The sequence below is a fragment of the Rhodamnia argentea genome, chromosome 2 (assembly GCF_020921035.1).
Source record: "Rhodamnia argentea isolate NSW1041297 chromosome 2, ASM2092103v1, whole genome shotgun sequence".
Taxonomy (NCBI): domain Eukaryota; kingdom Viridiplantae; phylum Streptophyta; class Magnoliopsida; order Myrtales; family Myrtaceae; genus Rhodamnia; species Rhodamnia argentea.
In genome coordinates, this window is record NC_063151.1 from 8,764,931 (window position 1) to 8,787,093 (window position 22,163).

The 22,163-nt window shown below is 40.8% G+C and overlaps 2 protein-coding genes, 1 long non-coding RNA gene and 1 pseudogene across 3 annotated transcripts; all 4 read left to right on the forward strand.

The window, feature by feature from the left end:
- The first annotated feature begins 233 nt into the window (after positions 1-233).
- On the forward strand, positions 234-1,309 carry LOC115738631 (peptidyl-prolyl cis-trans isomerase). Its single transcript, XM_048274458.1, has 3 exons — positions 234-596; positions 708-1,031; positions 1,243-1,309. The coding sequence occupies exons 1-2, from the start codon at positions 387-389 to the stop codon at positions 1,014-1,016; spliced, it is 519 nt and encodes a 172-aa protein (XP_048130415.1). The 5' UTR covers positions 234-386; the 3' UTR covers positions 1,017-1,031; positions 1,243-1,309.
- Positions 1,310-7,643: 6,334 nt separating this feature from the next.
- Positions 7,644-13,081, forward strand: LOC115732975 (annotated as a pseudogene).
- An 826-nt stretch (positions 13,082-13,907) lies between these two features.
- LOC125313942 lies at positions 13,908-14,840 on the forward strand. The gene has a single exon (XM_048275283.1). The coding sequence runs from the start codon at positions 13,908-13,910 to the stop codon at positions 14,838-14,840; it is 933 nt and encodes a 310-aa protein (XP_048131240.1).
- A 1,105-nt stretch (positions 14,841-15,945) lies between these two features.
- Positions 15,946-16,330, forward strand: LOC125313852. Its single transcript, XR_007197530.1, has 2 exons — positions 15,946-16,079; positions 16,168-16,330. It is a non-coding gene; the product is annotated as an uncharacterized LOC125313852 (long non-coding RNA).
- Positions 16,331-22,163: the final 5,833 nt, after the last annotated feature.

Here is a 22,163-nt window from a genome sequence, read left to right on the forward strand (position 1 = left end):
AGAATCACGAAGAAAAAAAGAAAGAGCGAAGGAAAAATCTCTCGATATCCATTTCGTCGCACTTCATGCATAATGATTGCCCAAAAAGTGGGGTCCACCCCCCAGTAACTTTTGTTCCTCGTCCATCAGCCATTAGCAGCCACTTGTAGTTGACAAAGGGTCGCGTCGATCTCCCGCAGTTGCTTTCCTCCCAGAACCTCCCACTACCCAATCCACGCTCGACACGCGTCCACCTCGAACCCGCCACACCGCCACTGTCCTAATATTATCGCCACCGCCACGCTCCTATATATCAACGCCTCCGCCGCGACGTACCCGTAAAAACGATCCGTTCGCAAAACTCTCTTGACCCGCGGACCCGCGCCGACCGTCTGAGTTGCAGCGCGATGCCGAACCCGAAGGTCTTCTTCGACATGACGATCGGCGGAGCGCGGGCTGGGCGGGTCGTGATGGAGCTGTACGCGGACACGACCCCGCGCACGGCGGAGAACTTCCGGGCCCTCTGCACCGGCGAGAAGGGGATCGGGAGGAGCGGGAAGCCGCTCCACTACAAGGGCTCCAAGTTCCACCGGGTCATACCCGGCTTCATGTGCCAGGTACTTGAGAAATCTTAAGCGTCGACAATCAGAGAATTTGAGTTCATCTAAATTTTCTTCGACTCATGATCGGAGCGTATGCTGAATCTTTTTTCACTTCTTCCATATAAGGGAGGCGATTTCACGGCGGGGAATGGGACCGGAGGGGAGTCGATATACGGAGCAAAGTTCGCGGACGAGAACTTCATCAAGAAGCACACGGGGCCGGGGATCCTGTCCATGGCGAACGCGGGGCCCGGGACGAACGGGTCCCAGTTCTTCATATGCACCGCGAAGACGGAGTGGCTCGATGGGAAGCACGTGGTGTTCGGGAGGGTGGTGGAGGGGATGGAGGTGATCAAGGCCATCGAGAAGGTCGGGTCCTCCTCCGGCCGGACCTCCAAGCCGGTCGTGGTTGCTGATTGTGGCCAGCTTTCTTGAGCCGGAGGTGCTCTCTTTTTCTCTCGCGATGGCGCTTCGTATAATAAAAATGCCGCGCTTTATAAAGCGTTCGATGTTGTTGATCTATGGTATGTGCTCGTTTGAGCTCTGATTACTTCTTGGTTGCGTCACTCCTGTAAAGAAGAGAAGATCTCACCCATTTTTTCTTCTTGATGGGAAAATCTTGCGTCTTTTTTTTTTTGGTCAAAATGGGAAAATCTTGTATTAATTCGGCTGAAAATAAGGTGAAATGTTTACTTGCCTTTGCAAGAGCGAAACTTTTGACAGAGGTTGTTGTTGCTGTCTTGGTGAAATATAGAAGTGTGGTTGCGTGGAATTGTGATCCGAACCGGATGAACAGAGATATCTGTTGTATTTAGAGTGTTTTTGCAAAACGGAAACGAACTTTTTAAACGTATTCGACGACTTCCGCGTCAATATGGGTTGAATGGTATGGGATCGTCAAAATTGTATTGCATAAAAGTGAATTAATATGAGTGAAATGAGTCAATATGGATCGAATCATTTTCGATTTAATTTAAATCCAGTCCGACCCAACTATTTCATGTCCCTACAGGTCACTATGCTAAGCTGTCAGCTGTCCCCGAGCTTAAAGCAGCTTTGCAGTTAGCTTTGAACACTTTTGCTAGATGCTAGACGCTTCGTCTTTCTTGTGGCTGTTGGCAGCATGAGTGGGGATTTTCACATCAGCTTTTTTTGTCGAGTCCATCCCTAGGGGATCCTTCTATAGACCGGGATTTTATGATCAGGAAAGAGCTTATGCGAAACTTGACACTTCTAATTTTTTCATCATATATCATCTTATTTAGCCACGGTACAATGTGGCCACCCTTTTCTAATGGGTAAACCTCATCTTCAGAGGAATCAGCTCAACAAAGTAGGATTTTGAAAGACCAGGAAGAAAGCTCGGAGAAGTGCGCATTACAGCACCGTCACGGTGTGAAGATTAGATCCTCTTCTGGGCAATTACCGATTCTGCTGTCTATGCTCAATCCTCATCCGCGGAGTCTGCTATCTGTAGCAGCTTTCAGATAATATCGTCCCAAGAAAGCTTGCCCCTTTGATGCCAAGCGTTGCAGGTGAACACCTACCCAGTTCTACATGATTAACTCGGATATTTGCCAGCTCCGGTGCCGGCACTATGTGGTGACTAGTGAGATCAGACTTTTCCTCATCGATACATTCGCATAACACCGGATTTGCAGTGAAGCTGTATGGACTAGAAGCAAAGCTGCGAGCGTCTTAGAGCGGTTTAGTTCAGTTTAGGAGGAATCCTAGATTGATTTTTCCCCCACTTCCAAGCTGGACAGAGTTATTATAGGAAAGTTTTAGTAGTTAAAAAGGTCAAACTCGGTTGTACTAAACCCTCTTCCCGCCATGACAAACAAACAAGACCAGTTCTGAACCAGACAGTTTTATTAGGATTAGTTTCCCATCGGCTCTTTACATCTATGCTTGCCTTGAATTGCCTGATTTCATGGATCCTCAAATTTCGATCATCACGTTCCCTACTGAGAAACCCTTGAAACCAAAGAAATGAGCAGTCCTGCGCAGATTCCCCCGGAGAAAGGGTACCACCCTCAAGGAGCGGACCCGTCGCACCCCGTCGCCCATCCTCGCTTGATTTCAGCACTAAAATGAAGATCCGATCCAAGCGCCGCCGCGAAGATGTTTTTGGAGTTTTCTGGAGGACCTGCGGTTTTTGGAGATTGGCGAGGAGTGAATTTTCAGGAATCCGCACGATCTCTTTTCGGATCGTCGAGACTTGATTGCGGAGCTCGCGGAACTTCAACCGGAAGTTTGTTCTCCGATTGACGGCGACGAAGGCGGGTTTAGGGAACGAACTCGCGGTTTTGAACACCCGTGAGAAGCCCCGAGATGAAAGGAGAAGAGCTGAGAAACCAATTCAACGTCAAATACGGGCCTGACTTCACCGACTAACCAAATCTCATCTACGTTCAGGGGCAATCTCGTCCAAGTACAACTTTTTGTTTTTTCTTTTTTTTTTTTATCAAAATAATATCAGTATCGATGAAATAAGCAATAAATATTACAATCCACCAAAAGTTCTAGGATATATCCAAGTTTTTTTTTTTTTTTAATATAATAGAGTATCATGAATAAGCAATAAAATTACAATCCACCAAAAGTAATGGGATAGATAATACGACGAGATAGGGAACTAAGGCGGAGAAGGTGAGGGCCATGAGGCAATCAAAGGGCAAGAGACGCTGGATTGGATACTAGGTTTTTTTTTTTTAAATAACTAAAAATCGGTTCTAAAATCGGTCCAGGTGGGTCTTCACCTAGAATCAAAAATTGGACCGATTTCAACCAGTTCCCAAAAATTAGAATCGATTCTCGGACCAATTTGAGCATGAACCGATTCCCGATCCTATTTTTCGGATAGGCCGATACGGATTTCGGATAAATCCGGTCCAATTGCACACCTCTAGTTGTCGGGACCATGATACGAAGGGAGCCTTGGCTGGAGATTGACGGTTTAGTCTTGGGAGAACTGATTGACTAGCAAGAAGGTGCTGATTATGAAGGAAACAAAGAAAGAAAACAAAATAAAAAAAAAAATGCTAGACAAAGAGAGAAAGAAAAGGAAAAATAAAGTAAAAGTATACTTGGACGAGAATGTTAGGCCGCAAAAATGTGGCACACCCGGGATTGCCATAACAAGAACTAGAAATACACATGCCATAGATAAAAAGGGTTAGCGAACATACCCGGTTTGGAATCCATCTTTATGTAGAAAGACGACGATTCTCAAGACCAAATCTTTCCCTCTATTTCTTTTGATTTGTCACTGGCCGATGAGAGAGCCACCACAGAACGAAGAGGGGTGCATTTTGAAAATTTTTGAGACAAATGGCTAGAGAGGGGACTTGTGCCTTTTATAGTGGTTTTGGCACGGGCCCTCTCATCACGGGTTGTGCCTCTTCGGCCTACATTAAGTCAACCCATGTTAAAATGCATCAAGAGTATATGTCATATGTTACTACCCATGGACCGGGACGAGATTTGGTTAGTTGGTGAAGCAATGTCCTTATTTGAGACTAAATTACAATATCCCTTTTGGGTCATCTTTTAAGAATACGGCTCCTTACTTCAAGCTCTTATTTAAAATTTTTTTTGAGAATTTCCAACCAACCGTGCTCCGTCGGACCGTCGGGCAATAGCACTGATGTGAAGGAGGTGCTTATATATTAAAAACATGGAATTTATATTTTATATTTTTATATATATTTTTTTTTCATTTTCATCTTAGCCCGTTTAGGAATGATCTAATTCCATGAAATTGTTTGTAGACATAGAATTTAGATCATGGATCGCACTGTCATAACTGCCATATGGGCTTGAGTTGGGCTTGATTGCCCACTTGGGCTTTACGTTCTCTAAGAAGAGAGGGTTGGGCTTTGTAGGATTAGACAGCCCCTTAAATTGCAGGGAGCTTGCTCCTCTTCTTATAATCTCGGGTTTAAGTTTTTGAAACAAATTGCCCCAAATTAACTTTTCATTAGCTTATTGGTTTAAATGATTGAAAATAGTAAGTAGAAAAAAACTATTTTTGAAGTATTAATTTTCTGCAAATGAGAAAATTATAGTTTTTTTAAACTTATTGTAATTATGTACCAATTCAATATTAAACTTTTTTTTTAACCAATTCTATTCTAAACCTTTTACATTTGTGGCAATGCAGTCTATCTAGTCAGAAATCGCAGGCGTGACACTATCGGCGTTGACGTGGCAATTTTGTAATAATGCATTTTAATATTTTTTTTCGAATTATTTATTTATTTATTTATTTTTTTTTTTTCCATATCTTCTTCTTTCTCTAGCTAGTTGCTGAGATTTGGTGACTCGCCGGTCTCAAGCGAAGCTCGCCTGCCCTTGGCGAGGCTCAACCTCGCCACGCTTCGGTGAGGCTCCACTCTCGCCTAGATCCGGCAAAGTTCAACCTTGCCGTCCCCGGGCGAGCTTTGCCCGAGGTTGACGAGTCGCTGGACCTCGGCGATTGGCTAGAGAAAGAACGAGATAAGGAACCAAAAGAAAAAAAAGATAAAGAGAAGAAAAATAAATAAATAATAGAAAATTCGAAAAAATAAAAATAAAAATTGCCACATAAGCACAGACAAGATCACATTAGCGATTTTTTGATAAAATTGATCGCATGAACCGAATTAAGACAAATATAATAGGTCTATGATTTTTTTGGTAATTCTACCATCTGCAAAGGCTTATTCCCTAAATTTCAGAGTGACCCCCATTGCGTGCAAAAAAAGGGCCACGCCAGCAACAAATGCTTGGCATGTTGACCAATGAGATAGAACCACGTCATATTTGCCTCATCACACCTTTTTCCAATTTTCCTACCCACTTCGACATGTTCAATCCGTTCAATTCAATCCCCTAGAATTAGTGATTTTTTAATCGCAATTGCAAGCCTCTTCTCTCTTCCTTCGTGTGGGTTGACCTTGTTAGAATTCATCGCATAATCAAATCAAAAACTTAAATCCAGAAAAAGAAATCGAGACACGAGATTTTATCATGATTCACTCTTAAACTAGGATTACGTTCAGCAGATGATTCCACTATAATTAGCATTTCGCACCTCTCGTTACATCATTTAATTATAAAAGAAAAAAGATTATAAATAATAGTAGCTATTCACGAGCCCAAACTCAAACTACTAATGAAAAATATGGACTTAAATTGTAAAAGTTCTTTGGTATCCAGGGCTTTTTGGTTGGGAAGTATGAATCGTACCCCAATAGAACTAAATTTAGGGTTTTCTTAGATGCAAGTAGCGCCCTTTCGTATCGTACGATGCAGCGGCCTACGAGGTTTGCTTTCTTCCTTATAATAATGTTCATCCCAAAAGTCAACGGGGTTGCATGGCGTAAACGATGCATTTTTCCTCCTATTTTAATAAAAACAGTTGAGTGAGCTAAAGTCAACCCTTCTTTGAGGGGTTTAGTTTAGTAGTAGTGGCTGGTCACTTGGGCTGCATATCTCTTCTAAACTCCGAATATGCTCCTCCATCGATGACCAACGTATATATTCTCCAAATAAAAGAACCGGATACTAGCCGAGGTAAAAAGGATAGGTTTAGGCCGGATCGTGCCACTTTCGCGAGAGAGCATGCTTGCGTGACGCCAGAAAAATTCGGACGATCGATATGCCAATTTTGTAATCAACAAGGTTTTCTCGAGATGTTGATAAATGTACGTATGAAATGACTAAAAATGCTCTCGAATTCTCGGGGACGAACCGATAAGATGGTACCAAAAGATCGATGGGTTCAATTAGCATAGAGGAAAATCCATCGAAAGCATTCAAATTGTGTTGCATCACCATTGTTGTGTTTCCAAGGGAAAAGTACCAAAAATGTGATAAACTTATTGCATTTATACCAATTCGGTCTTATAACTTTTTTTTTTATTGGTACCAATTGAGTTAATCCGGCCAATTAAATCGAAATCGCTGACGTGTCCGCCGACCGTCCTATATGGCACCCTCAACGCCGGCATACATGTTTTTATATAAAATATTAATATTTTTATTGAAAATTTTCCTTTCCTCCTTTTTTCCTTCCCATTTCTTTTGGCTGTTGGCGGGCGAGGGTCGGCCTCGGGGCCGCACCGGGGTGAGCTCCGGGGAGCCTCGCCTTGGAAGCTCGATCTCGCGTCGGAGAGGTGGACGCAAGCAGACCCTTCCCTAGGCGCGGCCCCGACACCAACCTTGCCCGGTCGAGGCCGCCGTGGCTTGGGTGAGGGGGACCTTGTTGATGCTCGCCCGGGCGAAGTTAGCCCTCATTGGCGATAGCCTGTGGTCGGCTGTCCACCAACAAAAGGAAAAGGAAAAAAAAAAAAAGAAAAAAAGAAAAAAATTTAAAAAATTATTGAAAATGTCCATGTTAGCGCGGCGATGTCACTTGGGATGACAGGCGTCCACATTAACGACTTCCAACGTAATTAGCTGGATGACTGAATTGATATTAATGCAAAAGGGTATAGGACTAAATTAGTCTAATTGAAAGGTTTAGTACTGAATTGATACCAACTTTTTTGATACTTTTTCTTGTATTTCTACTCATGGGATTGTTTATAGAAAGAAACAGAGTGGAGGAGGTCAATGCCTGCAAATAACTTCCCTATTGGCCGGCCTTTATTGTGCTTTACTCAATCTTCTATGAAGAGAATTGAACAATCCAATTAATCCAATTATAACCCTCATCATTTCCATTGATGTAATCAAAACCACCATCTTTTGTGTTTTCAGATTCACCCACCACCTGAAAATGATCTATATCTTGCCCTATCCCTGTTTATAAACCAAGAACCATAAGGCCTTATGTCACCTTCCTTTGTTTCTTTGTTAACTAACCCAACACTGGCCCTTCTTTTTGAAAATTTCTCACTTTTGTTGTCTTTTACTGGAGAGTGTTTAAACTAATGAATTGGTCTTTTGTGCCCTGCTGAGCTACTTCTGGTTGAATGGGTATGTATATATATGTCGATCGTCTCTTGTTCTCTTCCCCTTTTGAAAGTCTCTGGGAGCTGTTAGCTTTTTCTTGTTGGGTTTCCGTTTGTTTTCTGAGAAAATGGCTACACAGCCTGTGTCCTTTTTGTTCTCTTGTTGAAGTTTTCATTCTCTTGTTCTGTCACATGGACGAGAGCTCTGATAAATGCGCTGGGAACCAGATCTTTCACCTTCAGATGAAGAGCCAATGGCTTGGTCTTGTTCCTTGCTCATCACAATCTGAACTCTGGAGTCCTACTAAATCCTTGTTGATTCCAAGTTCTTAAGATTTTGTTGCGAGCTCAGAGCAGTGAAGCCGAAATGGGAGGGGTATGCTCTGGCTGCGTAATCTTAGACGATGAGAAGCCAGGGACGAAGATTGCAGTAGTTTCTGCCAAATTCAACTCAGTTGATGGATTCACTAAACCACAAGGTGGTTCTACACCCAGTGGCAATGGCAATCAGATTGCACTGGCAAAGTGCGACTCGGGTGAGCTTGAATCGAAGCGACCGACTCTGTTGACGCCTAAAAAAGCGGGCAACAAGGTACATTTTTCCTGTGGTGCAGTCTTTCTGTTTTTTATTTAGTTATTTTGTGAGGAACCATGGTGTATCGTGCTGCTCATAACTAATGTAGGAACCTGGTTGCTCATTAAACAATATTGAAGGAATCATTATTCTTGGCAATAGACTCACCAATGCATATGGCGAGCTATATAATAAGTTAAAATAGCTGGATGCTACACTTGAGTTTTACTGAAATTCTTAGAGTGCAGATACTTGGTTCACTTTTGATGATGTTCAGTAGGTGTGGACTAGCTGGTTGATTGTTTGACGGAATGATTCCAGTAAAATCGGACTTGAGCGAAGATTCAATTTTACAACTGTTACTCATAATCTGGATTGTGCAAAGATGCATAAAACTATTCGCAGATCGGATCATATGTGTCATGCCCGTAGAATTTTTACTGGTCACTGCTTAAATAGCTGTTCTGCACCTGAACAATTTCAAATGCCAGAACCTGAGTGGCTTGTACGTACATTATTTTGATAGGATTTTCCATTTCCTTGATTTCACTGATGATCTTAAAGTTGTTTATCTGGTGGGAACTGGGAGTTTGGAAGTTCTTGTTAACTAAATTGAGCTTTCTGTGATAAGACCTTTAATAATTTCTCATCAGGTGCTTCTGCTATCATCTAAATATTCTGAGTCTCCATCTGTTTGAGCCTTTCCTCTACATGTTGATTTCTGATGCGATCATTTTCAGAACAACCAGAAGAGCTCATCCTCGGGAAGAGTCGGCATCTTGAGTATCAAAAGGGCAATTAAAGTTTTAGATACACTAGAAAGAGGCAATTGGAATTTTAATGTCAGCAAGGGACTCATCACGGGCGCGGCTTCCCGGGGCTGTGAAATTTCGATACTGGCATTTGAAGTAGCTAACACAATTGTTAAAGGCACAAACTTTCTACAGTCTCTTTCTGAAAAGCAACTCCAGCTTCTAAAGGAGGAGATTTTAACTTCAGAAGGAGTGCAGAATTTGGTTTCCACTGACACAAAAGAGTTGCTAACCATTGCAGCTGCTGACAAAAGGTTGGTGGTCTTGTTGGCGAGTCTATACGGGAGATTATCCTATATGCATGTCAAGTCAAAACATGGTTGTTTCTATCTATACTCAGGGAGGACCTTGAAGTCTTCTTGAGAGAGGTCATCAGGTTTGGAAATCAATGTAAAGACCCCCGGTGGCACAACCTGGGTCAATGTTTTTCAAAGTAAGGTAGCTTTACTTGGTTCAGTTCGTGTTCAGGAAAATTCCTTGTTTTCCTGATACAGTTTACATGCTCATGGAAACGATTGTGATATGGCAGATTGGATTTGGATAATCCAAGATGCAAGCTTTCTCGAGAAGAAGCAGAATCATCAATGCAACAGTTGAGTTCTTTGGCACAGCAAACCTTGGTAAGTTTACTTTGAGATGAGTTCTGCACAATTTCATTTCTACTTAGAATCCCCTGTTGCCATACATGATTCTCGCATGTGAAATGTCAACATTTTGTGCCATCAACATTGTCATCCTACCATATCCGGAATACATGTCGGGTACCTCTTTAAAAATGAAGTGAAATTCGATATCTCTCAATTCTCGCCTCACATGTGTTGTACTGGTCATTGGACAAGCTGTGCACATGCTCCTGTCAAGTGTTCCGACTGTCTTGGCTGGATCATTAAAAGGCTATTCCTAGACTGTTGGTAATTTTTCCACATTTTTTCTTCTGAAAAAACAGATACAATTAAACAGCAACTAGCTTACAACTTTTGGGAGCATCCCTTTAATCTGTTCATACTCGACCATGATCCTTCTAAACCCTGCCTTTCGAAAAAGTTCAGATAATGGGGGTTATCTTCTTCTGTGATCTGAGAATTTTTTTTTTTTGTTGCTAATTTGCAGGAGTTATACCATGCGTTAAATTCTCTGGACAGATTTGAACGAGATTATCATAGCAAGCTTCAAGAAGCAGAGTCCTACAGTCTTCCTTTGAGAGGTGAGATATTGCAGATCTTAAGACTCTTTTTTTTCTGTACTTCGTTTATGTTCATGAAGCTTAAGCTCTATGCAAGCTAGGTTTGATTTTCATTTTGGGATGTCCTGTCCGATAGCTCGTGTGCCATTTTTCACGTTGGAGAGAACATTAATGTCATGAATATAATTAGATGAAGGAATCATCCCCGTGGCTCACAAAATTATCAGCAACTTGTCATCCATTTTGATAATTTCCTCCCTGATGAATGCTCAATATGAATAGGCTTCACATGAGAACTCGTGAAACTACGATTGGAGCGGAGCAAACTTTTTAACATGTCTTTGTGATGCCTTGAGTGGTGTCAGTAGCTCCTTTTTACATATTCCCATTTGTGAATTCAGCAGGTCTTGTTTATTATTTGACATATGTGTTTGGCTTCTGACGATTTGAAATATGTGGTCACCAGTTGTTTGTTTCTACTTCACATTCTGCATTTAATCTGTTAAGCATGTCCAACATCAATAGTCTGTTGTTATACAGTTCCTTCATTTTTCATGTATTCATTTACAGGAGAAGATCTCATGAACTTAGAAAGTGAACTCAAACATCAAAAGAAGCTTGTAAAGAGCCTGAAGAAAAGATCTCTCTGGTCAATGACAATGGAGGAGGTATACCTATGCAGGCTACTTACTACGGCATTCACTTCCTGATTTAGCTTCCTCATTGCCTTCTATTCATGTATGGTGTTGACCTGTTTGAATTGTCAATTGCAGATCATGGCGAAGTTTGTCAATATTATAGCATACATGCATCAAAGAATGATGGAGGCTTTTGGAGACAATGGTATGGACTTGCCTGATGTACAATTAGGAAGGCATTTGACCTCATTGCTGCTGCTCTAGTTGCATGCCTACCACTAGACATTTCTCACATCATTTGCTGCTTTGGAGGATGGTAGCGAAAGTAGGACACATTTTGATTGGAAATGCATAATCTTGAGCTTCTTAGCAGAATTCGAACATCAAAGTAACTTAAGTTTCTCATTCTCATGAATTCCCTGTTGCCAATACCTGGATAACCATTCTCCAGCAGTTTTAAGTAAAGACACCCTTAAGTTTTGGGTCTCTGGAGAGATCATAACAAATGAAATATTAAGGGTCTTGACCAACTGTCATTAATCTAGGACACGAAATAGGAAAGTACTAATCTCGATCCCTTACATGAGAATTTCAAGGAAGGGAAGAAATTTCCCCATAGCATTTGCTATATACTGTACGATTGATTGTCGGCCTTGTCAAGCATAATCATTTCCAACTTCCTTTTTACCCCTGATGCACACGTTGGTATGCTGTAAAACTTGAATAGAGCCCAGCCACATTAATCACCTCAAGAAGCAAACATGTAATATAATGGTGTCTCATGCAGTTTTCACATTGGCTGCCAATGCTTGCCATTGTAGGACTATGCGCATATAGAATGTGTATTTCAGTTGATTGTTTCTCAAGCATCAGTCTGTCTGACCCGTGCCAGGCATGATGACCTTCATCGAAGAATGCACAAAAAATATCGGAGGCCCCCAAAGATTGGGGAAAGCTGGTCTTGCACTTAACTATGCTAACATAGTCAAGCGGATAGATATGATTGTGAGTTTGATCCTTCCTTTCCTTTCCGATGCATCTGATTTCAGTTCAGAATATATGCCAACTGCTAAGTGTAAAATATATTTCATCAGGCATCTCACCCAGCAGCTCTTCCTCCTCATGTACGGAGTACGTTATACCACGCATTGCCAACCGTTGTTAAGACAGCACTTCAATCTCGTCTGCAGAGTATTGATGCCAAGGATCAGGTAATCTGTTCTCATTCTTTTCTTCTTTTCACAAATGACTTCAGTCGTGCATGGACTCTTCTTCCTTCCTCTATCCGTCATATCTATTTCCACTGTTCTACATAATTTGAGTTTGCCTATTCAGAACCATTCAGCATAAAGAACAATCGCAGTTTGTCTCACCACAACAGTGAACTATGACATCTGTCAAACATTTCCAGTCGTGATTCCTGACTAATATTGTCCTAGTTTTGGATTTATCCTTCGACAGTTGCCGGTTTGTCGTGTAAAGGCTGAAATGAACAAGACCTTACAATGGATTGTCCCTCTAGCAACAAATACAATTAAGTAAGTTTCAGTTAGTGACTTTCTCACCTGTTGCTTCGTTTCTTGCCCAAAAAAGAGTAAGAAAAAAGCACATTGGATGTCATTATATTCATGACCACACCACTTCCTTTGCACAGAGCTCACGAAGGATTTGGATGGGTTGGAGATTGGGCAAAGACTAGGTTTGTATCTCTCTCTCTCCCTCTCTTCTCTTTCTCCCTCTCTCTCTCTCTCTCTCTCTCTCTCTCTTGCCAATATGACATGGATTAAGCATTATCATTTGGTGCTTTTATCAGTAAAGAGGCCCCTAAGAACACATCTACAAGAAATGGCATGACTCGCCTCCAGACATTGTATCATGCAGATAAGGAAAAAACAGAGCTATACATCCTTGAATTAGCCATTTGGCTACACCATCTCGTCACCATGGTGAAGCAGAGAATCCATGCTTTCCAGCCTTTGCCTATTCAATCTGCCATTCACAAGGGGAAGAAGTTTCACCCCAAAGTGCAGCCTCTAACGTCTCCAGGACGTAGCATGGGAACACCAAGTCCCTGGACTGAACTATCTCAACAAAAGAGGTATTTCAAAGGAGACCGACATTCATGAAAATACAAGAAAACGGTTCTGTGTGCCAGAATGTTTCCAATGTAGTGAGCTGATTGAAGTAGAGAAAAAAACACTGAATTACCGTAACATATGGCCGTCGTTGCTCTGTAAGTAGCTCTAAGCAAGAAAGTCTTTTCCCTTGAGTACATAAACCTTTCCTAAGTTCTTCAATTGATTCACCAATCAGCATGTGATAGAGAATCAGTTTTTGCCTGTGAGAATGTACATGGTGTTGAAGGCACTCAAGGATTTTCTCCAACTTCACCCTCAGTTGACCCTTTTCTTGTACTATGACCAAACTGCCAGTAGTGTAAATTAAATCTCTCTCTCTTTCTCTCTCTCTCTCTCTCTCTTTACGATTGCAGTAGTTCTGGGATTCATTTGCTCTCTGGACATATAGGCTGCTGTCTAATTTTGACAGAAACTTTCCTCCTGAAGAATTTATCTAATTTGGAAAAGAATGTGTCGTTCCAACCACCCCAATTTCATGAGTAATTCAACAGTGACTCGAGAAGGTGAGATCATACGCCGTGGTTCTGATCAAATACTGTTTTGCAGTGTATCCTAAGCAAACCATTTAAGAACACCCTATAAACATTGCAGAGCCAATGAAGCAGCGCAATGTGTATAGTTGTTAATATGTCCATGAATTGGTTATGCCTACTTCACCTCTTTACTGGTTCCACATTGTAAAAAATGTCTCCGCCTAAACCACAGGTCACTTAAAATGCCTTCCACTAATTTCTCTTTCCTCCTTCATCAAGTCCTTTCAGGTGAAAAAAGAGCAAAGAAAATTGCAGGGCGCGTTATCCACGACCGTGAACTCTTTATACATAATCATGCCAAAAGAAGAATTTCATACTCTATGATTCCTCACTACATAGACCTTATTGCTATGACATATCTACATATATCCTAATTCACTTTCGTTCGCAACTTTGTTCCAACCACTCCCCTTTCATTTTCTAAAACAGGCTTGAACAGCCTATACCACCATAAAAATGCCACCTTTATGCAACCACTTACCACATTGATCAAGCTACTTTAGCTCAATGGCAATCGAGGGCATCTCTCTCAGAGCTTCGACCCTTCTTTCTCTTCTCGCCCTTCTCTTTTCCCACTTCGCAGCTTCACTAGCACAATCAGGGGTTGGGGCGATCCAAAGAACCAAGGACCAACTATTGCTAGCTAGCCTCCAACCAAGCACCGAAGCAACGTCGACCTCACCAGGATCAATCTCTTCCCAGCTGTTCCTCACTTCCCCTTCAGGGATTTCTGCGGCCTACCTCGTCAGGCCTGTGAACTCCGCCAGTGCAGGTGGTCACGACTACTGTTACATCCAAATCCAAGGAGGGGGCAGCGCAGTTTGGAAGTCGACATGTGCTTCTGTAAGCCAAGCCAACTCTTGCAGCCTTGTATTTTCCGGCTCAGGCCTTGAGATATTCGATGGAAGCCGGTCTTCCTGGAGAACTAATGTGGATGGGGGTCATCGTCATAATCCAGAGACCCTGCTTCTTCTTGATGGGGGAGACTTGCAAATCAGGGACCAGAGTGGAAGGATCGTGTGGATGGCGAGTGGAAGTCAAGCAGTCGACCAGAACTGTGGGTCTTTTGGGACCCCTAGAGAAAACTTTGCTTCCCCGCCATTTGGCAGTCCTAGTTACAAAGGCGAACCCGAATCTCTGTCATCGTCATCTTCATCATCTCTTGGGCAGAGTTTGGATCACAATGGTGAAGAATCTGAAATGGGTTATGACAATAATTACCAGCAGCAACAGGAGACGATGAATTATCCACAGCAACAGAGTCTCTCGGGCTTCAACCAGCCATTTTCTACCTTGAACCAGCCATTTGGTGCCAGTAACCAGGAAGGGCTGGTGGACAATGGTCCTTTTGAGAATGGGGTCTCCGAGAGGAGACTCATGATCAGTTTTGTTTTGTGTTCTTCAATCATTTTGTTGGCTTGCCATCACTTTTTTCCGTAATCTCTCTCTCTAAAAAATAGTGTAAAGTGATCGAGGATGCATTTGACATCGAGTGGAAAGCCGTTTTCTTGTATCAGGCAGATGATTTGGGGCACTTTCGTTAGGTTTATTTTACGAAAAATGAATGATTTGAACAATAATTTTTTTAAAAAATTGATAGCTCATATCGATTGAAATAATTAATCAATCAAAAATATTTTCATTGTCCATAACACTTTATGTCTAAATATTTTCGTGAACGGTGAAAATATTTTAGGTTTAGTCATTTTCGTAAGCGATACAAACAATCATTTTCAAAAACTTGTACTTCTTTTCTATTCTTCCGTTTCATTACCGGAAAAAATTTTGACGAATAAATGGGTTATATGATTTCACGGTGGATCAGCAAATTCTTGGGCCAAGCTGGATTCGAACCAACATAGATATATTGCCAACAAATTTACAGTCCGTCCCCATTAACCGCTTGGGCATCGACACCAGAAGAATCAATTCTAGGCTTATTGATAATTCATGATCAACTTCCTTTTGGAGTAGCCTACCCTCAGGGAAAGTCGATATGTGAAGCTGCATCATGCCAAACCTTGTGTGTGGACACTTGATTTGTCATGTCAAGAAATTAAAAATTCATCAGTCCAAGTCTGTGCTCTAGCTCCACGACATCTGAGCTCTAATGGATGCATTCCTCGCTGGGCTGTTCGTTGCAGCTGGCTACAAGCCTACTAGAGCGGGCACTGCGCCTTTCTGCTCATACTTGAGAAAGATGTTCTTCAAGAAATTAACACGATGAGTATTAGGTTAGAAACGACTTTACGCAGTTTGACGTTGTACGGTTGGGTTTCACTTCATCAACAAGTGACTTACTCTCGGCAATGCGATGCAGTTCAATGGGTTAGCATGGCTCTTCTTGGGCATTTCCAACGAGTAGCTCCTTGCTTTACATGGAGGCAAGTCTTCTTGACTCTACCTTTCTTCTCGCTGCTTCTTTAAGTAGACATTATCGTGTTCATGCCTAATGGGTATCTTGGGCATTTGCCAATAGGAGTTTGAGAAGAAAGAGAAAACACCGGAAACCTTTAGAGACGATTATTCCAGGACAAGAGAACAGACGAAACATCAGCGCGAGAAGATGTACATCCAGACCAGAATGGTTCATTATGCAGAGGAACTGTGGGAAGTATGGACTTGAGGGAATGGAAGAAGGCACCAGCGACATGATGGTTTCTTTGGCTGCGGAAGACGGTGAATCGTTTCATCTTTGTGCTGTATCAGATTTCAAATTTTAAGTGACTGGGACATCGACATGGTTTTCATCCTCGCATATTTGCAGGTACGATTGGATAGAGTACAAGAGGCAATTGAAGAAGGCAGAGCAATGGAATGTTGAAGTTTACTGATCAACACAAATAACCGAAGAACCAGTCCTTCCATTGATTCATATTTACCGTGCAAATGGGTGACTTTTCCTGCAACTTGCATTGATTTTACGTTCACTTTTAGCAGATTAGCTTATCATCTGCTAGAATCTATCTATTGCGACCGCGCGAGTCATATAATTAACGCCTGAGATGATATGACAAATGCGTTTGACCCTTCACCTGTGAGTAGATGAAAGAAACAGAACTGCAAATACTAAGAGGAATTGGACAAAAAGATTGATCTCTCGAGATATTTGAAGGAAACTTTGAGCAGCTGAAAAGAACACACGAGCAACATACAAGATTCATGTCAATATTGCCCGGCATAAATCCCGACAAAGCGAGAACATTTCAATATTGATCGATGAAATTAGAGTCCGTCCTCAAATTGTTATTCATCTGATTTTATGCAATGTCGTCTTAACTCAAAGTTCTGTGTCTAAAGCTATCTGCCGTCCGAGCCAAAAAAGAAACCAATATACTTCCAAGTTCACAAAACCATTTAAGGCCAAATATCGATTACTAGGCTAGTTTTGAGGTCAAGCCATCACGCACAATTAAAAAAATTATCAAAAAAGTACTAAATCTATCATAATTGTGTCAATTCAGTCATAAATCTTTTTTACCAATTGAGTCCTAAACCTTTTATAGTTATGACAATTCAGTCCACTTTGTTGGCCAGCGCTAACGTGTGGCGTCTCCAACGTGGACAACTTTTAATAATATTTTAATTTTTAATTTTTTTCATTTATTTTTTCTTATTATTATTTTTTTATCTTTCTTTATTTTTTCCTACCCCTACCGTGGCCGGCGAGTTGGGGCCGACAAGGGTCGCCGAATCGAGGCGGCGTCGCCTAGATTTGGTCGAGGGCGGCCTCACCATGGCCTCGCCCGTGTGGTCATTGTTGCTCGAGCAAGGGCCGCAAAGCCCATGATGGCCACAATACGAGTAGGAAGAAAAAACAAAAGAAAGAGAAAAATATAACGAAAAATAATAAAATTATTATTAAAAATAATCCACATAAGCGTCGGCCGGCAAAGTAGACTAAATTGGTACAATTACGAAAGGTTTAGGACTCAATTAGCTAAAAAAAGTTTAAAACTAAATTGACACAATTATAATAGGTTTAATACTTTTTTTGGTAATGACCCGACACAATTTCGCACGTTCATGTCACCGATATGCAATCGCAGAAAAGGCGGAAATCCGGCATGAAACATACCGAAAAAAGTAGAAATATAATGGAGCATATGCGCGTGCAATTTATGTGGTCCCTTTTTCGCACTGCATTTCTTCATAGAAGAAGAATTAGATTGGGCCCTCGCATGGCATTGAGAAAGTGACCTGCTAACGTTAAACGTGCGAACCACGTTGCCAACGGATGCCCCGCAGTTGCCCTCCGATGATCAAGTCGGTAATTGGAAGAGAAGAAGGATACAAACGACTCTTCTTAGGATTCCGAAGAGATCTAGTCCAACATGAAGGTCTCTATACGTGCACGGGTTACAGTCGGTGGCGGCCCCATTGCTGCCGTCCAATAGATAAAAGATTTAAGTGGTGTCTAACCTAAGTTCTGTACCATCGGATTTACAATCTACCAACCGTTCCTTCGGTAGTCACGATAGAATTTCGAATATGATTATATTTATCATATCTTACGCTTGGTGGGTGCTCAAGACAGGATGAAGTCGGATATAAGAATGATATAGCCTAGATAAATTTATCCCATAAGGGATGTGGAATAAAGGGAAGATAGGATTTTTAATATCCATAATATAAAAAGTTATTCTTCTCGTATAACAAACTTCTTTGAATTAATAAAATAATATTTATATAGTCAAATAATAATATAAAAAAAATTCAAAATAACGAAAAGTTCGTTTTTAGATTCTTATTTTCATTTACATATTCAAAATTTCATTTTACCTTATAATGTAAATTTAATAAATAAATACATATATATCGTATTAAAATTCAGTGCATATTTTAGGTATGTTAGTACTAAAGGTATATTAGTATAGTTTACTATTTGGTGAAATTTTAGTGAAATTTTCAAAAAAGGATCCCAAATGCCCTCATTTTCTCAAATAATGGCCTAAAATGGACCTTATTTCAAATAAAGGCCCAAAGTACTCTCATTATCTCAAAGAAGGGCTTGAAGTGTACATTATTTCAAATAATAACCTGAAGTAACTATATTAGTCTAAAAAAAAGGCTTGAGTTACTTTAGTTATGGACATTTTGGCAATTTACTATTTTATTTTATTTTATTTTATTTTTCCCTTTTCTATTTTTTAAGATATTTTGAAATTGTAAAAAAAACAAAAAATATTTTGAAAAATAAAAATAAAATAAAATAAAACAAAGAACACACGCGAGAGGTCTATTGATCTCCCATTGGTGGGGCGGCGGCTATGGCCATCGAGGTCGCTAGCCCTCACCGGGAGGTCGGTCCTCTCGCTTGTCTACTTCTTTTTCTTTTTTTAGCTTGTGTTTTTATATATATTTTTAATTTAATTTAACAAAAATTTGGGTTAAAATTTTTTTTTATAAAAATGCCCTTGATCGGTCGAAAAAATTGGCATGCCGGCTGGTCTATCGATAAAGTCAAGCCCTTATTTGAAACAACCATAGTTACTTCGGATACTTCTATGAGACAATAATGTCACTGCAGGTTTTTATTTGAAATAAATTCCATTTTATACCCTTATTTGAGAAAATAAGAGCATTTGAAGCCCTTTTTTGAAATTTTTTCAAAAATTTATTAGATAATAAAAAGAGAAAAATAAGCAAATAAAAATGAAATGGGCAATAGTTTCAGGAGAGATTCTTACTATCACCGTTTGTGCAAATTTTAAGTTCATCTACACCGATATGCCGTTTATGTCAATCGATGAACATGATCGGATATGAAAATATCCGGCTATATTATTGAGATTCACCAAACAATGTATACAATATAGCAGAATTTCTGAATTCCTATATGTCATATCATATCAAATCCAGTCTTATCCCAATTAAAAATTCACACAATTAGATGTAGCACAAGAGGGTAATTCCGTAACTCTACCACACGGGAATCCTTTGATACAAGAGCTCCTTTATGGCGAACCCAACGTGTCTCCACGTCGAAAACTACAAAACCTTGTCTCCATGCACTTGATTTGTGCCCTATTGGATTTGCTTTAAAGATTGTTATCCCTCGGACCATAATGCAAAATATCAACGGGCGTGAATGATTGCCCGTCTCTTTCGAGGGGTTCGGGTGCGTGCATGAACGGGATTTTCTTGAATCCTCCCGAGTGACGGAAGCTACCTGAAAATGCCAGCTTTGTAAGTGACAAAAACGTCATCTCCCAAAGGAAAAGAAACCGTGAACGGTTCGTATCTGCTGATGCCAAAATGCCTACTTGTTTGTTTTGCTATGGCAAATTTGCCCCCTGATCACTACGGCATAAGCTCCGCGGGGAAACGTCGAAGACGGTCCGGCCGGACGGGAATACCTTAAGCTCGGTTAGCGTCATAGCGAGATCGTATGTCTCGAACTAACTTTCGCGCGCCTGAGATTAATGAAGTTTTCGGATTAAATGGCGTCATTTTCATGGCTAGGCATGTTGTAGTCACAAAAAAAAAAAAAAAAGCTTTAGAAAAGGAATGTTGAAGGGATTACACAGGTATGCCCTGTCCTTTTCTTTCATCAATTAGAAGGCCAGCTGTTGTACTCCGCTTGGATTGTCACACAGTGAAGGGACTTTTCAACATTTTTTTTTTTTTGACAATTTTTTTAGGTGACATCCTCAGGTTGGTCCCGGTTATGGAGATGAAATGATTATGGAAAAATTACCAAAACAAAAAAATTAATTTATTAAAATTGTGCCAATTCTATCTTAATCATTTTTTCATTTGTCAATTGAGTCATAAACTTTTTAAATTTATGCTAATTCAATCCATCCGATCAATTTAGTCTAAAATTTCTGACTTGAACACCGATTGTCCTATGTGGCATGGTCGGTACTTATGTGAATAATTTTTAATAATATTCTTTTTATTTTTTATTTTTTCTTTTCTTTTCATGACTTTTTTTTCCTTTAGAGTGGCCATCACTCTCCGGCCATAAGAAAAGAAAAAAAATAAAAAATAAAAATAAAAATATCATTTAAAATTTTCTACTATCGGTCGCGCCATGTAAGATGGTTGGTGTGTATATATCAGTAATTTTCAGCCAAAATTAATTGGAAAAAATGAATTGGTACAAACATAAAAGATTTGTGATCCAATCAGTAAAAAAAAAAAAAAATAGAATCATGATTGGAGTGACACAATTACACTAGGTTTAAGAATTTTTTTTTTTGTAATTTTCCCGATGATTCTATTAGTTCTTGTTGCGCGTTAAAATCCCTCGACAAGGCTTTGTCGGCGATGGGTTCTAAGCCCGGATTGACTATGGCCCAATGAAGGTTGCTTACGCGAGAATCTTTTATCGAACTTAATCCGTTCGTTTTCCAAAAAGGGGTTCTGGGTCGGTTTTGGACAGAGAGTGTCAAATGCAATAGATTTACACAAAAGGGCGCGTTACAAACGGGCTTTCGACAACTTCGATGGCCCAATGTGCAATAGTAACAGTATGTGACAGACTTCGACGTGACCCTGGAATTGAATCGACGGGATCGGGAGATAACGTAGGACACAATGCTGGAATTTAATCGACAGCACTGGACGGGGAATTATAGGACACAATACCGGAATTGAATCGACGGCACTGGACAAGATGGGTGAAGGGTGCAACACCGGAATTTAATCGACGGTATCGAACCTAACGAGTAGACGCCGGAATCTAATCGACGACACCAAACTCTGGATATGATACTCGCCGGAATTGAATCGACGACGGGGATCCGAAAACTACAGCTAGGCTAGGCTAAAGGCTAAAGGTTAAGAGCTAAGAGCTAGTTTGAAAATGCAAGTGTTTTGGATTTGTTGTTGTGTGTCTTTGTATCTTGCTATTGCGAGGTATTTATAGGCAAGCTCTTTGGTAACCGCCGAGCGGTTTCTTCCTTTGGCCCCACGCTTTGCTCTTTTCCATAAGCCACGTGAATAACGGTTTCCCAGTCTTCGCGCCTTTTCTTTTTACCTCGTGGGGATTACCGCCAACCGCTTCGATCGTGGCCTCCCTTCGCGCGCTTTTCTTGCTCTAGAAGGAAGTGGCGCCAGAATTTATTTCTACACGTGGCATCTTTCTGATTGATACGTTCCTTGCTTCGATGTCCCTTCCCGTAGCTGATTATCGCTTCCTCACGTGCTTGTCACGAGTCTCTCTTGGATTTATTTTAAGTGTCAACAGTTCTCGAACATGATCCAACCTCCAAGTTTTATCTGGGCGAGATCATTTCTGCATGAAACTGTAACAACCGGGCCGTAGTCCATCGACGAATCCCAACATCCATTTGAGAGGGTCCTGTTACGACATTGTTCGTAACGACTAGACTCTGTTTCACATGGGTGAAGTTCGAAAAAAAAAATGTTACAAATGAACACATGAGATGATGACCATTTTAAGGCAGACAGTTACCATAACGGGGTCCAACACAGTGTGTAAGAAGGCGGCGATGGGATTGAAATATCACGATGTAGCCTCAAACCAACTAGAAAGCACACGAAGTCGATGGCTTTCTTGAAATACAGTAATTGGTTGGATCAACACTCGAGCACTCAAACACTCTAATTACACATTGCTTACACAGTATTTAGTCCCTTATAGTTCGTCTAGAAAATACTCTTTCAATCTCGCAAAATAGTTGTCAAATCTTTACCGCGGAATTTTACAGCTACAAACATCAATTGTTGGATGTAATTTACGATCGAGTCGCACCTTGGATTGCACACCGAACAGTCCTACACGCAGAGAAT

Bases quoted from the DNA above. Each gene is read 5' to 3' on its own strand.
- LOC115738631 (XM_048274458.1), top strand. From the start codon at position 387: ATGCCGAACCCGAAGGTCTTCTTCGACATGACGATCGGCGGAGCGCGG. The intron at 597-707 runs GTACTTGAGAAA...CTTCCATATAAG, and splicing joins TACCCGGCTTCATGTGCCAG to GGAGGCGATTTCACGGCGGG.
- LOC125313942 (XM_048275283.1), top strand. From the start codon at position 13,908: ATGGCAATCGAGGGCATCTCTCTCAGAGCTTCGACCCTTCTTTCTCTT.